This window comes from Daphnia pulex, chromosome 10, assembly GCF_021134715.1.
Source record: "Daphnia pulex isolate KAP4 chromosome 10, ASM2113471v1".
Classification (NCBI taxonomy): Eukaryota; Metazoa; Arthropoda; class Branchiopoda; order Diplostraca; family Daphniidae; genus Daphnia; species Daphnia pulex.
Genome location: NC_060026.1, coordinates 2,984,266 through 3,001,667, shown reverse-complemented (window position 1 = coordinate 3,001,667; position 17,402 = coordinate 2,984,266). Strand labels below are relative to the sequence as shown.

The following is a 17,402-nucleotide window of genomic DNA, read 5'->3' as shown; positions in this document are numbered from 1 at the left end:
TCAGGGTGAGAAAAAGTCGTATAAAAGGAGAGAGAAAAGATCTAAGAAATCAGTTTGGGCAGCATCTCCGACACGGCAACAACTGCTGTGCACTATTTGTCACTAAATCGCAATCATGAGTAAATATTCTGTTACTTGTGTTTTTGTATTAATTTCTATTGTTTTTTGTCAGTTATTATTGCATATTAATGTTCAAATTATTTATTGTCTAGTCAATTATGGCGTTGTGCTGCTGTTGGTTGTTGTCCTCAAATACTACACCACCAAGACTACAATTTATGCTGCCCGAGCTGCATCACCAAAGAGCCCTAGTACTACATCGTGATTCCATTTTTTTAAGCAAAATCCATTTGGTATTAATTTTGATATTGTTTGTTGCAGACCCATCCCCAGCAACGTCAACCTGCAGAAGGAAAGGCCAGTTTGAATGTCGTTCACTTCGAAGGTCACGGAGATCATTACGTAAAACTGTCAATGCGGTGGTGAAGAGGTTGGGTGAGAACGGGAAGTGTTTGCTTCATTTTCAAGCAGGTAAAATAGCCGCAAGGCTTAAAAGAGGGGTCAGGGTGAGAAAAAGTAGTATAAAACGAGAGAGAAAAGGCCAAAAAAATCAATTGAGTGAGCCTCTCTGACACGGCAACAACTGCTGTACACTATTTGTCACCAACTGCATTCTCCAACGTAATACCAGTTCGCAACCAACTGGTAAATTTTATTTAATTTTTACATAGATTTTTGTATCAGTTTTCACTTTATTTTTTTTTTTGTTTGTTAATATGTCGGTTATTATTGAAAATTAATGTTCAAATTATGTACCGTCTAGTTAACTATGGCGTCGTGCTGCTGTTGGTTGTTGTATCGTTGGTTGTTGTATCCTTGATGGTTGGGTCGACCACTGGTGTACCGATGTTTCGTGGGTATTGTTGTGCACCGGCACAATGATACCTGGCAACATCGAAAGAGAAGAGGATGAGAAAGCAGAGCAGCAGACGACGGGCAGTCGAGAGTAAAAACCTCAAGAAGAATCACGTTTCTCTCGTTCTGATTAATATAATTTCTCCCTGTCGTGTTCAAGTTCCGTGAAATACAAAACTTGCTTCTCGTTCTACCGTCTATTTCGTTCGCTGTGACGCGAGTAGTTCACATTTTGGTGCCGAAACCCGGGATAAACGCTAGTGAAGGAAGCCGACAACGACTCAGCAGCACGTGCTTCTTTCGGTAAGTCTCTCGTTCGGCAAGCACTTCATTTACGTATCCGAATTTCTGACAAATATCCCCAACACGTCTGCCCGAGTGAATATTGTTGCCCGATTAAGTCTTTATTACCAAAAGCACTCGAAAATCAATTGTTTTTTTTGTATGTCCCTCTCATCTGATAGAGCGATTCTAGCCGTATCCAACTGTATCGCACCTCGAACATCGAACATCGAACACCGCACATCGAACACCGAACATCGAATACCGAACATCGAACACCGAACATCGAACATCGAACACCCTAGAACCGAACATCGACCTACGAACCCCCGACAAATAACATCAAAAAGGGTATTTAATTTCTATCATGTCTCTCTCGTTCACAAACTAATCCGGCTCTTATAGGAGCACATTGCCTTGCCTCTTCACATCATCCGACCAATCAAGCTATCGAAGCAATGGAGGAAGACGAAAATGACTTGGCGAACGACAAGCATGTGCTATTTGCTCAACGCACAGTAGCCAAGAGATTTCACACGAAACTCATCACCCGTATTGGCAACTTTCTGAACGAGAAGCCGAAGGCCGACGATGTAAGGAGTAATATATCCGAACTCGAAGCTGCCCTGAGAAGAGTAGTAGCGCTCCATACGCGCTACGCCAGCCGGCCAACTTTATCAGAGGAGGAAAAGGCAGCTGCAATCACATGGCTCGACAACGTTCAAGATTCCAACGGGAGCTGTCTAAACCGAATGAGGTCGTACCTCTCCTCCCTGGACCAAAATTCAGCCCGGAAGGGAAAGAATACATCCGGTCAATGGAGTGTAAGCCAGCATAGAAGCCGCGCAGATGAAGGCACAACACCGGACCTAAGCATACGCTCACATCAGCCACCGCTCGATGCAAATCTCAATCTAGAAGCTCAATTGCAACAAGCAAAGCAAGATCACGAGCGCACACTCGCCGAGATTAAAAAAAGAGGAGAAGAAAACTTAAGCAAAATTCAAGCGGCAATCAATCAACGGGATGGCGTCTGTCCAGAAAATCTTCTACAACCACCCCATCCATTCGCCTCTACGCCTATAACATCAGCGGTTACAACGCAAGTCAACCAGCAGCCAAGAAGGTTCCTACAGTTCGATACAACCGCGTCTCACAGAGAGCAACAGTCGCCATCAGCCCAGTACACGCATCCATCTTCAGGGCCATCCAACTATCCGCCACCAGCTCATTGGCCAAAAATAGCGATTTCAAGATTTAATGGCGATTGCCGCCGCTGGCCGGCTTTCGCCCAGGTGATGAGAGCAACTATAGAGGAAACTGCACTGCCAGACCTTTACAAAGTGCTAGCTTTGCGTGAGAACCTTACTGAAGACATCCAGAAGAGAATGGCGAATCTTTTCAACGGCTCTTACACTTATGCTCAAGCCTGGAGCGAGCTAAAGGACAAATATGGTGTGCCCGCATTGATTATTCAAGCCCACATCCAGCACTTGCAGATGGTCCAATCATTCCGTAACGGCGATTTCAAGTCCCTCGCCGACCTAGCCTCTCTCGTCCGGGATGCAGTATCTAGCGTAGCCGGAGACCCAAGCATGAACGAATTCACGCACTCAACGGTCGTCAACCAGCTCGCCACTAAGTTGCCTTTCAATTTGCAACAGGACTGGGGACGTTATGCTTACAATCTACGTCCAAAGGTCTCTTCCTTAGCCGACTTTGACCGTTGGATTGACGCCATTGTAGGAGCGGAAGAGTTGCGCGGCGCTAAACTCAACAATTACGTAGCACCGAAGCAAAACCCGCCACCGCGCCCTGCACTACCTTTCCCGCCAACAATTCTAAAAAATTCCGTCGCGTTCAAGATTCCAAAATCCGTCGAAAGCCCGTCCGAGAGACCCAATCGAGCAGACAACCAATGGCCTGCATGTCCAGCTTGCAGCGATAACCCTGGCCATCGTCTCGAAGCATGCGGCATATTCCGAAAAATGTTGCCATCTCAGCGAGCAGCTCTTTGCGGAGAAAATAACCACTGTTTCAAGTGCTTGCTTCCCGGACACTATGGGCGATCCTGCAGGAACACCGACGTGGCGTGTAATGCCTGCCCCGGCAAGCACCACTCTCTCATTCATGGAGCCGAACGCGTTTTTCCTGGAAAACTTCAGCCAAAAGGTAAAGCAACTCTCCAGATTTTATTAGTTCACGCACCAAAAACGTCGCCGAAACCCGTCCTACTCGCCATAACCCCAATAGTCGTTCATAGTGACAAAGAAACCATCCTTACATTCGGCGTTCTTGATCCTGGTAGTGAAGCCACTCTTATAAAATCAAGTCTCGCACAAAGGCTTCGCCTCAAAGGAGCTAATCAGAAAATACGATTTGGGTCATTCCATAACGCCGTTCTACTCGACTCTAGCGTTGTCAACTTCGTCATTGAATCTGCCGATAAAGCCAGGACATTTCAAGTAACCGATGCCTTCACCGTCCCAGATATCCAGCTGTCACCACGTAATATCAACTGGCATACAGAAAAATTTGAATGGCCCCACCTATCCGACTTAAATTTGCCTCCTATCGACTCATCTAAAGTAGAATTGCTTATCGGAATGGATATAGTAGACGCGCACGAAATTTTAGACTTTCGAACATCCAGCCACAACGAACCACGCGCTAATTTAACAGTATTTGGTTGGGCGGTAGTAGGAAAAATTCCACCCTCTCTGATCCGCGGACCGAGCGCAAAGCGAAGTGTAAACGTCAATGGAATATCCCCCACTTTGCAGCTAATCGACCTCGTACAAAAATTCTACAGCACAGAAACGTTCGGAGTAGACATTCAGGCGACAAAACCCAGCTCCCCCGAAGACGCTTTAGCAATCAGCATCCTAAAATCGTCAATCGTAAATATTCGTTGCGGATGGCAAGTCGATCTCTTGTTCAAATCACCAAACCCGAACATGCCAAACAACCGCGCACATGCAGTGTCGCGTTTTTACGCTGTCGAACGTCGCTTATTGTCCCAAGAAAACAAAGTAAACGCTATTCGTTATCGCGAAATCATTGAAGGTCATCTCGCAAATGGCTACGCCATCGAAGTCCCGTACGACCAGCTGCAACTCCCTTTCGGAAAAGTTTGGTATCTCCCACACCATTTCGTCACTAATCCAAATAAACCAAACAAAATCCGTGTGGTTTTTGACTGTTCAGCTAAATTCAACAACGTCTGCCTTAACGACTTTCTCCTACGTGGCCCTGTCTTACTCTCCAACTTAACCGGCGTGCTGCTCCGATCGCGGCAGTATTTAGTCGCTGTATCTGCAGATATAGAAAGCATGTATCACCGAGTCGGAGTCACCCCCAAAGACCAATCCGCATTACGCTTCGTATGGCGCACTCCAGGCAGTGACGAACCGCTCCGAACACTACAGATGACGACGCAAGTTTTTGGAGCCATCTCCTCGTCCACTTCATCATTTTGGGTCCTGCAGCACGCAGTAAACAGCAATTCGCAATTCCCAGCCGTAGCTAAAAAACTCGTCGACAATTTCTACGCAGACAACTTAAGCGACTCGTTCGAAACCGAAGAGGAAGCCATCCTCTTCTCAAAACAGGCCGTCAAGTCTCTCGCGTCCGGAGGCTTCCGTCTAACGGCGTTTGCTTCCTCATCCCGACGCCTTTTAGCCTCCATTCCAGCTTCAGAACGATCGAACAAGTCACTCAATTTAGATTTCGACAAATTGCCGATCGAATACTTGCTCGGCCTCGTATGGGTTTGCGACGTCGATTGCTACCGTATCCGAATCCGGCCAATGGAAATGGTCACATCGAAGCGTCAAATGCTGTCCGCAATGTCCCGTACTTTCGACCCATTAGGCATCCTTCTACCCGTTATCACTCAAGCAAAAATTCTGTTTCAAGCGACATGGCGAACAACCCAAGAACGCGTACCGGCCCGAAAATCAGGCTCTCGTTTAGAAGCAATAGGTTGGGACGAAACGTTGCCAGATGGAATCCTGCTGAAATGGAACTCTTGGTCCAAAGAGCTACCATCGTTAGAAAAAATTTCCATCCCACGATGTTTTAGAACGGCTGATCTCCCCCTTAAAGATAGCCAGTTCGAATTGCACCTATTCTCAGACGCGTCGTCCGACGCATTTGGCGCAGTAGCGTACCTTCGAACCATCGCCAAAGGAAAGATTCATCTGAGCTTTGTTCTTGCTAAAGGCCGATTGGCTCCTTTAAAGTTACTCTCTATCCCCCGCCTCGAGCTCCAAGGCGCAGTCACCGCTGTTCGACTAGCAAAAACGATAAAGGGCGAATTAAGATTGCCCATTGCAGAATACTATTTCTGGACGGACTCAGAAATAGTCCTTCGCTGGATCCATTCTTCCCACTGCAACTATTCCAGCTTTGTTTCACATCGCGTCGGCGAAATTCTCCGGCATTCAGAACCAGAACAATGGAGATTCATATCCGGATCAAAAAATCCCGCCGACGACTGCACGAGAGGAATGTCCCCCTCCAAGCTAGAATCTTTTTCTCAATGGTTAAGTGGACCAGCATTTCTGACGGAACCTTTGTCTCTCGAATCAGGACAGGCCGAGCTACTACCACTCGGAACTAACGACACCGAGTGGTGCCCAAAAAGAACAGTCGGCCACGTAAATGTAGAACCAATCCCGTCCCAGCAATCAGCGCCTATTAACGAAATAATTCGCCATCACGAAACTCTCAACGACTTGAAACGCAGCGTAGCCCAGCTACATCGCCCCGCCGAAGACAAAACGCCACTCCGTGCCGATGAGTTAGACCAAGCGCTTACTTTATGTCTGTCAGCAGCATGTCGCGAAGCATACCCTCAAGAATATGCCGCCATATCCGCCGGAAAGTACGTAAAAAATACCTCTCCTTTACGAAAATTGAATCCGTTTATCGACAAGAATGGGCTTCTCCGAGCCGAAGGCCGCCTCAAACACGCTGAAATCTCCCCCGAGGCTCGCAATCCCGTAATTCTAGGACTTAATCACCACCTAACCACCCTCATTATAGCCGACGCCCATCAGAAGGTACACCATTCAGGTGTAGAATGGACTTTAAGTGAGCTACGATGGAAATACTGGGTGCCCCGTGGTCGACGCCAAATCCGAAAAATGCTGTACAAATGCCGCGAATGTCGCCTGTCTCGCTCCCGTCCAAAACCGCCCATTATGGCAAGCCTGCCAAAAGAACGTCTTCAAGCATTCTTACCAGCATTTACAAATGTAGGACTAGATTTCTTCGGCCCACTTTATGTTGTCATCGGGAGAAAAACGGACAAAAGATATGGTCTAATAATCACTTGTCTCGCAACACGAGCTGTTCATCTAGAGGTAGTCTGGTCACTAACAAGCGACGCTTTCATCAACGCCCTTCGCCGTTTCATAAGCGTCCGTGGAAAACCCGCCTCCATATTCAGCGACAACGGAACCAACTTAGTAGCAGGAGAAAAGGAATTAAGAGAAGGAATCGACAAACTCAATTCAGAAAGGGTCACTACGCACGCGGCCGAGCTAAACATCAAATGGAATTTTTCGCCACCGTCAGGACCGCATTTTGGTGGAGTTTGGGAGAGGATGGTGCAATCCAGTAAGCGAGCACTCCGCGCAGTCCTCCAAGATCAGTCAGTCACCGATGAAGTACTTCAAACTGTGTTCAGCGAAGTCATGTCCTTGTTGAACGGCCGTCCACTCACCAACGTCCATATGGACCCCCGCGAACCAGAAGCTCTCACGCCCAACCACTTTATTCTCGGTCGTCACGAGCCCCACATTCCACCAACCATCACTGACGACTCGCACAAACTTACTCGCCGCCGCTGGATGCAAACGCAATTCATCGTAGACCAGTATTGGGCCAGATGGATGCGCGAGTACGTTCCAAATTTAATCGAGCGCCAAAAATGGTTCCGTCCGACAAAGCGTCTCGAAGTCGGAGACGAAGTCATCATAATCGATGAAAACAATCGCCGCGGAGAATGGCCAGTTGGTGTAGTGATAAAAACCCTCCCCGACAATCAAGGCGTCGTCCGAAAGGCCGTCGTTAAAACCAAAACCGGTGAATACCTACGCCCTGTAATTAAACTTTGTGTCATTTCAGAAAGTAATCCGCAACCGGAATAATCGATCCATCGTGGCGGCCGGAGTGTTGTGCACCGGCACAATGATACCTGGCAACATCGAAAGAGAAGAGGATGAGAAAGCAGAGCAGCAGACGACGGGCAGTCGAGAGTAAAAACCTCAAGAAGAATCACGTTTCTCTCGTTCTGATTAATATAATTTCTCCCTGTCGTGTTCAAGTTCCGTGAAATACAAAACTTGCTTCTCGTTCTACCGTCTATTTCGTTCGCTGTGACGCGAGTAGTTCACATTTTGGTGCCGAAACCCGGGATAAACGCTAGTGAAGGAAGCCGACAACGACTCAGCAGCACGTGCTTCTTTCGGTAAGTCTCTCGTTCGGCAAGCACTTCATTTACGTATCCGAATTTCTGACAAATATCCCCAACACGTCTGCCCGAGTGAATATTGTTGCCCGATTAAGTCTTTATTACCAAAAGCACTCGAAAATCAATTGTTTTTTTTGTATGTCCCTCTCATCTGATAGAGCGATTCTAGCCGTATCCAACTGTATCGCACCTCGAACATCGAACATCGAACACCGCACATCGAACACCGAACATCGAATACCGAACATCGAACACCGAACATCGAACATCGAACACCCTAGAACCGAACATCGACCTACGAACCCCCGACAAATAACATCAAAAAGGGTATTTAATTTCTATCATGTCTCTCTCGTTCACAAACTAATCCGGCTCTTATAGGAGCACATTGCCTTGCCTCTTCACATCATCCGACCAATCAAGCTATCGAAGCAATGGAGGAAGACGAAAATGACTTGGCGAACGACAAGCATGTGCTATTTGCTCAACGCACAGTAGCCAAGAGATTTCACACGAAACTCATCACCCGTATTGGCAACTTTCTGAACGAGAAGCCGAAGGCCGACGATGTAAGGAGTAATATATCCGAACTCGAAGCTGCCCTGAGAAGAGTAGTAGCGCTCCATACGCGCTACGCCAGCCGGCCAACTTTATCAGAGGAGGAAAAGGCAGCTGCAATCACATGGCTCGACAACGTTCAAGATTCCAACGGGAGCTGTCTAAACCGAATGAGGTCGTACCTCTCCTCCCTGGACCAAAATTCAGCCCGGAAGGGAAAGAATACATCCGGTCAATGGAGTGTAAGCCAGCATAGAAGCCGCGCAGATGAAGGCACAACACCGGACCTAAGCATACGCTCACATCAGCCACCGCTCGATGCAAATCTCAATCTAGAAGCTCAATTGCAACAAGCAAAGCAAGATCACGAGCGCACACTCGCCGAGATTAAAAAAAGAGGAGAAGAAAACTTAAGCAAAATTCAAGCGGCAATCAATCAACGGGATGGCGTCTGTCCAGAAAATCTTCTACAACCACCCCATCCATTCGCCTCTACGCCTATAACATCAGCGGTTACAACGCAAGTCAACCAGCAGCCAAGAAGGTTCCTACAGTTCGATACAACCGCGTCTCACAGAGAGCAACAGTCGCCATCAGCCCAGTACACGCATCCATCTTCAGGGCCATCCAACTATCCGCCACCAGCTCATTGGCCAAAAATAGCGATTTCAAGATTTAATGGCGATTGCCGCCGCTGGCCGGCTTTCGCCCAGGTGATGAGAGCAACTATAGAGGAAACTGCACTGCCAGACCTTTACAAAGTGCTAGCTTTGCGTGAGAACCTTACTGAAGACATCCAGAAGAGAATGGCGAATCTTTTCAACGGCTCTTACACTTATGCTCAAGCCTGGAGCGAGCTAAAGGACAAATATGGTGTGCCCGCATTGATTATTCAAGCCCACATCCAGCACTTGCAGATGGTCCAATCATTCCGTAACGGCGATTTCAAGTCCCTCGCCGACCTAGCCTCTCTCGTCCGGGATGCAGTATCTAGCGTAGCCGGAGACCCAAGCATGAACGAATTCACGCACTCAACGGTCGTCAACCAGCTCGCCACTAAGTTGCCTTTCAATTTGCAACAGGACTGGGGACGTTATGCTTACAATCTACGTCCAAAGGTCTCTTCCTTAGCCGACTTTGACCGTTGGATTGACGCCATTGTAGGAGCGGAAGAGTTGCGCGGCGCTAAACTCAACAATTACGTAGCACCGAAGCAAAACCCGCCACCGCGCCCTGCACTACCTTTCCCGCCAACAATTCTAAAAAATTCCGTCGCGTTCAAGATTCCAAAATCCGTCGAAAGCCCGTCCGAGAGACCCAATCGAGCAGACAACCAATGGCCTGCATGTCCAGCTTGCAGCGATAACCCTGGCCATCGTCTCGAAGCATGCGGCATATTCCGAAAAATGTTGCCATCTCAGCGAGCAGCTCTTTGCGGAGAAAATAACCACTGTTTCAAGTGCTTGCTTCCCGGACACTATGGGCGATCCTGCAGGAACACCGACGTGGCGTGTAATGCCTGCCCCGGCAAGCACCACTCTCTCATTCATGGAGCCGAACGCGTTTTTCCTGGAAAACTTCAGCCAAAAGGTAAAGCAACTCTCCAGATTTTATTAGTTCACGCACCAAAAACGTCGCCGAAACCCGTCCTACTCGCCATAACCCCAATAGTCGTTCATAGTGACAAAGAAACCATCCTTACATTCGGCGTTCTTGATCCTGGTAGTGAAGCCACTCTTATAAAATCAAGTCTCGCACAAAGGCTTCGCCTCAAAGGAGCTAATCAGAAAATACGATTTGGGTCATTCCATAACGCCGTTCTACTCGACTCTAGCGTTGTCAACTTCGTCATTGAATCTGCCGATAAAGCCAGGACATTTCAAGTAACCGATGCCTTCACCGTCCCAGATATCCAGCTGTCACCACGTAATATCAACTGGCATACAGAAAAATTTGAATGGCCCCACCTATCCGACTTAAATTTGCCTCCTATCGACTCATCTAAAGTAGAATTGCTTATCGGAATGGATATAGTAGACGCGCACGAAATTTTAGACTTTCGAACATCCAGCCACAACGAACCACGCGCTAATTTAACAGTATTTGGTTGGGCGGTAGTAGGAAAAATTCCACCCTCTCTGATCCGCGGACCGAGCGCAAAGCGAAGTGTAAACGTCAATGGAATATCCCCCACTTTGCAGCTAATCGACCTCGTACAAAAATTCTACAGCACAGAAACGTTCGGAGTAGACATTCAGGCGACAAAACCCAGCTCCCCCGAAGACGCTTTAGCAATCAGCATCCTAAAATCGTCAATCGTAAATATTCGTTGCGGATGGCAAGTCGATCTCTTGTTCAAATCACCAAACCCGAACATGCCAAACAACCGCGCACATGCAGTGTCGCGTTTTTACGCTGTCGAACGTCGCTTATTGTCCCAAGAAAACAAAGTAAACGCTATTCGTTATCGCGAAATCATTGAAGGTCATCTCGGCTTAAAAGAGGGGTCAGGGTGAGAAAAAGTAGTATAAAACGAGAGAGAAAAGGCCAAAAAAATCAATTGAGTGAGCCTCTCTGACACGGCAACAACTGCTGTACACTATTTGTCACCAACTGCATTCTCCAACGTAATACCAGTTCGCAACCAACTGGTAAATTTTATTTAATTTTTACATAGATTTTTGTATCAGTTTTCACTTTATTTTTTTTTTTGTTTGTTAATATGTCGGTTATTATTGAAAATTAATGTTCAAATTATGTACCGTCTAGTTAACTATGGCGTCGTGCTGCTGTTGGTTGTTGTATCGTTGGTTGTTGTATCCTTGATGGTTGGGTCGACCACTGGTGTACCGATGTTTCGTGGGTATGGTATACCAAACCGCAACGCCGCCGTCTTACTACACAACAACAACGTGCGCAACAACCGGATACTACACTACCAAGGCCGCTGAGTATTACACCACAGCTTATGATGTCCCGAACTACTACACCGAAGCCTTAAAGTATAATTCTGCCTCGAGTTACACCAAGGTAGCGGAGTACTACACCACCAAGGCAGCGGAGTACTACACCACCAAGGCAGCGGAGTACTACACCACCAAGGCAGCGGAGTACTACACCACCATGTATGCTGCCCTTTTTTTAGACCGAGGCTCCCAAGTACTACTCCGTTCCCAGCTACAATACCGAGGCTCCAGCTTATTACACCACCAAATCGGTTAAATATTACACAGAAACGCCCAAGTACTAGTATTTTGTCAACTTTGCGTCAGTTGTCTATTGGTGTTGGATTTCTTCAAGACCGGTATGCTGAATTGTGAATTGTCTGTTTTATATTTTAGAGGTGACTACTGCCTTATTCATACGGACATGTTCTTGTGGTTCGAATATGATATTTCAAGGGTTAGTTACGAAAGACACTTGTAACTGTAGATTTTATCAAATCTTATAAGTAATGGGGAAGTGGCTGACCTTTGTAAAAATGAAAGACTTTGAAGTTGTGAAAAATATATTGATACAATTCATAAACAAAACTTGGTATAAATTAGAAACAATGAACATAAAACTTATTAACAGAATTGTGTTATATTGTCCCACCTCCTCCCACAATTCCTCCACATTTTACAGTCACATACAAACATACACATATACATACACTTAAGTTAACCCATTGGCTGCCACGCCATACAACCTGTAGGTTGCTCTCTACTAATCTACGCGCCACGTCTGAAGGATCCATGACCAAGTGGGACTTGCCATTGCTGACAAGTCCGTGCTGAAAAGGGGGAACTATGGTGCATTGCCTGAAACAGGCGCCTTGCGGCAAATTTTGGGCTTGGCGACTCTCCGACCCCGCGGCTTGTAAACCACGAGACCGAACAGCGCGGCCCGTGCTAAGGAGCTAGGGGAAAACAAAGGCGTGGCAGACAACGGGTTAACTAACACTAAAACAAACATATTACCAACAACAAATGATGATCCACGCTGACATTTTGGAGGTACCGGCGACGTTTGAGTGTCCATCTTCTCGACGTTTCCTCTCATTACCTGAATAAAGAGAAAACAATTCTTATTAAGTGACATGCCAATTAAAGTAACGTAATAGTCACATAATACATATAGGTTCATTGTTCTGGTTTTTTTGCTCAAAACTTTAAAGGCGCGCTTTAAATTGCTTAAAATCTACCTAATAATATTGAGAACTGTTCACAGAACAAAGCTCACATGCTAGTCTTCAAAAAAAATTCCGGAAGTAGACCGGAAGTAACCACAGCGCCTCAACCATTGAGCTGTCGTGAAATTAAACCACATATTCGTGATCTCCATGAAATTTGGGGTCGATTAGATGTGATTTAAACGAAATCCAAAATTTGGCCAAAATCGAGAATTTTCCTGAACTATAGTTCAGGAAAATTTTCGAAACCGGAAGTACGCGTACGTAAAAAACATAACATGAACTTTACCACAAATTTGACGAGGATCACGAATATGTGGTTTTTTTGCTCCTCGAATGAATAGTTTCTGAACTACTGACTAAAATGAGCAAACCGGAAGTAGAAAAAAAGAGCAAATTATCGAAAATTTTACAAGTGAGCTTTGTTGCAGGAATAGTAATCGTCAGTTATTTCTAAATATTTCAACAAAATAACTGCCAATAAATGTTTAAATAGACGTGCAAAGTAACAGAAACTGACTGTTATGACAGCTGCAAATTATCAAAAAGCCATCTAGCGTTAGAAAAAAGAAACGTCCAAGTAAAACTTCGTTGGCGCGTAAGAAGGGCCTGATTTTGAAAACTATTACACAGACAGAGTCTAACGCAACTAGACTATTAGTAGATAACCTACGAAAATAAGTCAATTGTTGGGTACCTGGGCATAATCCCGTGGTGAGTGACTGCAGGTGCGTAACAGCGGACGGAAGCGATCACTGAAGTGGTCCAGAAACTCGCCAGTGAAGTAAAACAAATTGTGTTAAGAAGCAGGGAAGCTAGATGAGCGTGCGTCGGAAGATAAGGATGGAGAAGAACGTTGATGGAAGTCCCTCTTCCGTCATGGACAAAGGTCAGCATTGGCACAAGAATCTCCGTGCCAGGACCACACGATTCCATAAAGAAACTGTGTGCTCTGTAAAATAAAATGTTTTACATTAATAAAAATACAACAAAGAATAAAGCATATCAATCTTTACCTTTTCTAAGAAGCACACTTCAATTTTATGATGAAAAAACCGTAAAAATGGAAATCACAGGAACAAACAGTCTTACTCCTCATGTTGAAATACATTTCCTGATGCTAAATAAAGTGTCATGAAGTGTTATAGTAGCATGGTGATAGGTGGTATTGATGCTCACCTTTATCATTTGGGTGATGAATTTAGTAAGGTGTCAAGCAGAACTGGAACATGTATGCATACACACAGCATTATTCACATCACACTCTTCATGTCACTGAAACTCTAAGTAGCAATGGGACAAGGATATTCTCTACTTTATTTACAAATTTACCAGTGAAAAATAAATCTCTACCTATCTCTCAGCTGGGATGCCTTCTAAACAGAAGTAGAAACAGCCATCACAGCAAACATGATGTTGCAGGTTACACCACCAAAATTGCGAGATTCAGAAAAGTCCTATGGTTCGTGAACAAGAATACCTATGTTACATGACAATCTGAATTGTAATGGACTGTTAGTAGTAATGGGAAAATACCTTAACTCGGCAGATTTGTATTCCACTATATGTGAGCTTCAAACATAAGTTTTAGGTTTTGACAGCATTATGGGTCTATTGGATGGAAATTGACTGAGCGCTAAGTCAACTTTGAATGAATGACAGTATGCATCTAATATTTGAAGAAATAAAATGATACAGTATAAAAATAAGGAAACTAGGTAAGATAAACCTACGTATGTTACGAAGTTCAATCAAAGATATGAAGTGAAATTCGGTACTTGAAATCACAGGAATATAAGTATAAATTAGCAACCAACTATTTCGCCCAACCTCGTTTCACGATGTAACAACAAAATCACAGGAATATAATATAATTTAGCAACCAACTATTTCGCCCAACCTCGTTTCACGATGTAACAACAACAAGGGCGACACTAGCGACATCTGGTAATAAGTTTTGAATCCTAAAGCGACAACTTAAGATTCAAAACTGATTACCAGATGTCGCTAGTGTCTCCCATGTTTTTGTTCTTTAATGGTGAAACGAGGCGAAATGAGCAAAACAAATTGTTGCTAATTTATACTTATATTCCTGTGTTTTCAATTACCAAATTGAACTTCGTATCATATGTAGGTTTATCTTTACCTAGTTTCCTTATTTTTATACTGTATAATTTTATTTCTTCAAATATTAGATGCATCATACTGTCATTCATTCCAACAAGTTGACTTAGCGCTCAGTCAATTTCCATCCAATAGACCCATAATGCTGTCAAAACCTAAAACTCATGTTTGAAGCTCACATATAGTGAAATACAAATCTGCCGAGTTAAGGTATTTTCCCATTACTACTAACAGTCCATTACAATTCAGATCGTCATGTAACATAGGTATTCTTGAACCATAGGATCTTTTCTGAAACTCGGAATTTTTATGGCTTGCCCTGCAATAGCATGTTTGTTGTTATGGCTGTATTTATTTCTGTTTAGAAGGCAACCCAGCTAAGAGATAGGTAAAGTTTTATTTCTCACAGGTAAATTTGTGTAAATTTGTAAATAACGTAGAGAATTTCCTTGTCCAATTTCCACTTAGAGTTTCAGTGACATGAAGAGTGTGAAGTGAACCACCTATCACCATGCTACTGTAACACATTATGACACTTTCTTTAGCATCAGGAAATGTATCTATACATGAGGAGTAAGACTGTTTGTTCCTGTGATTTCCATTTTTACGGTTTTTTCATCATAAAATTGAAGTGTGCTTCTTAGAAAAGGTAAAGATTGATATGCTTTATTCTTTGTTGTATTTTTATTAATGTAAAACATTTTATTTTACAGAGCACACAGTTTCTTTATGGAATCGTGTGGTCCTGGCACGGAGATTCTTGTGCCAATGCTGACCTTTGTCCATGACGGAAGAGGGACTTCCATCAACGTTCTTCTCCATCCTTATCTTCCGACGCACGCTCATCTAGCTTCACTGCTTCTTAACACAATTTGTTTTACTTCACTGGCGAGTTTCTGGACCACTTCAGTGATCGCTTCCGTCCGCTGTTACGCACCTGCAGTCACTCACCACGGGATTATGCCCAGGTACCCAACAATTGACTTATTTTCGTAGGTTATCTACTAATAGTCTAGTTGCGTTAGACTCTGTCTGTGTAATAGTTTTCAAAATCAGGCCCTTCTTACGCGCCAACGTAGCGCAAACGTTGCGCCAACGCGCCAACGCGCCAACGTCCAAGTTTTACTTGGACGTTTCTTTTTTCTAACGCTAGATGGCTTTTTGATAATTTGCAGCTGTCATAACAGTCAGTTTCTGTTACTTTGCACGTCTATTTAAACATTTATTGGCAGTTATTTTGTTGAAATATTTAGAAATAACTGACGATTACTATTCCTGCAACAAAGCTCACTTGTAAAATTTTCGATAATTTGCTCTTTTTTTCTACTTCCGGTTTGCTCATTTTAGTCAGTAGTTCAGAAACTATTCATTCGAGGAGCAAAAAAACCACATATTCGTGATCCTCGTCAAATTTGTGGTAAAGTTCATGTTATGTTTTTTACGTACGCGTACTTCCGGTTTCGAAAATTTTCCTGAACTCAGGAAAATTCTCGATTTTGGCCAAATTTTGGATTTCGTTTAAATCACATCTAATCGACCCCAAATTTCATGGAGATCACGAATATGTGGTTTAATTTCACGACAGCTCAATGGTTGAGGCGCTGTGGTTACTTCCGGTCTACTTCCGGAATTTTTTTTGAAGACTAGCATGTGAGCTTTGTTCTGTGAACAGTTCTCAATATTATTAGGTAGATTTTAAGCAATTTAAAGCGCGCCTTTAAAGTTTTGAGCAAAAAAACCAGAACAATGAACCTATATGTATTATGTGACTATTACGTTACTTTAATTGGCATGTCACTTAATAAGAATTGTTTTCTCTTTATTCAGGTAATGAGAGGAAACGTCGAGAAGATGGACACTCAAACGTCGCCGGTACCTCCAAAATGTCAGCGTGGATCATCATTTGTTGTTGGTAATATGTTTGTTTTAGTGTTAGTTAACCCGTTGTCTGCCACGCCTTTGTTTTCCCCTAGCTCCTTAGCACGGGCCGCGCTGTTCGGTCTCGTGGTTTACAAGCCGCGGGGTCGGAGAGTCGCCAAGCCCAAAATTTGCCGCAAGGCGCCTGTTTCAGGCAATGCACCATAGTTCCCCCTTTTCAGCACGGACTTGTCAGCAATGGCAAGTCCCACTTGGTCATGGATCCTTCAGACGTGGCGCGTAGATTAGTAGAGAGCAACCTACAGGTTGTATGGCGTGGCAGCCAATGGGTTAACTTAAGTGTATGTATATGTGTATGTTTGTATGTGACTGTAAAATGTGGAGGAATTGTGGGAGGAGGTGGGACAATATAACACAATTCTGTTAATAAGTTTTATGTTCATTGTTTCTAATTTATACCAAGTTTTGTTTATGAATTGTATCAATATATTTTTCACAACTTCAAAGTCTTTCATTTTTACAAAGGTCAGCCACTTCCCCATTACTTATAAGATTTGATAAAATCTACAGTTACAAGTGTCTTTCGTAACTAACCCTTGAAATATCATATTCGAACCACAAGAACATGTCCGTATGAATAAGGCAGTAGTCACCTCTAAAATATAAAACAGACAATTCACAATTCAGCATACCGGTCTTGAAGAAATCCAACACCAATAGACAACTGACGCAAAGTTGACAAAATACTAGTACTTGGGCGTTTCTGTGTAATATTTAACCGATTTGGTGGTGTAATAAGCTGGAGCCTCGGTATTGTAGCTGGGAACGGAGTAGTACTTGGGAGCCTCGGTCTAAAAAAAGGGCAGCATACATGGTGGTGTAGTACTCCGCTGCCTTGGTGGTGTAGTACTCCGCTGCCTTGGTGGTGTAGTACTCCGCTGCCTTGGTGGTGTAGTACTCCGCTGCCTTGGTGGTGTAGTACTCCGCTGC

General features: G+C 44.4%; 1 protein-coding gene and 3 long non-coding RNA genes across 5 annotated transcripts; 3 read left to right on the top strand and 1 right to left on the bottom strand.

Moving 5' to 3' along the window:
* Nucleotides 1–59: 59 nt before the first annotated feature.
* Nucleotides 60–438, top strand: LOC124205271. The gene is made up of 3 exons (XR_006879258.1): nt 60–119; nt 213–311; nt 382–438. It is a non-coding gene; the product is annotated as an uncharacterized LOC124205271 (long non-coding RNA).
* A 470-nt stretch (nt 439–908) lies between these two features.
* LOC124205243 lies at nt 909–8,105 on the top strand. Its single transcript, XM_046602627.1, has 5 exons — nt 909–1,218; nt 1,380–1,548; nt 1,603–3,369; nt 7,333–7,675; nt 7,837–8,105. Exons 3-4 carry the CDS (start codon nt 1,656–1,658, stop codon nt 7,353–7,355), a joined length of 1,737 nt encoding a protein of 578 aa, XP_046458583.1. The 5' UTR covers nt 909–1,218; nt 1,380–1,548; nt 1,603–1,655; the 3' UTR covers nt 7,356–7,675; nt 7,837–8,105.
* Nucleotides 8,106–13,460: 5,355 nt separating this feature from the next.
* Nucleotides 13,461–14,326, bottom strand: LOC124205277. Of its 2 annotated transcripts, none has more exons than XR_006879269.1 (4): nt 14,144–14,326; nt 13,947–14,079; nt 13,764–13,867; nt 13,461–13,693 (listed from the first exon to the last, which is right to left on the bottom strand). It is a non-coding gene; the product is annotated as an uncharacterized LOC124205277 (long non-coding RNA). The 2 variants fall into 2 exon arrangements; XR_006879268.1 differs by having other exon boundaries at nt 13,461–13,685; nt 14,144–14,244.
* Nucleotides 14,327–14,605: 279 nt separating this feature from the next.
* On the top strand, nt 14,606–15,183 carry LOC124205279. Its single transcript, XR_006879272.1, has 3 exons — nt 14,606–14,744; nt 14,818–14,922; nt 15,003–15,183. It is a non-coding gene; the product is annotated as an uncharacterized LOC124205279 (long non-coding RNA).
* Nucleotides 15,184–17,402: the final 2,219 nt, after the last annotated feature.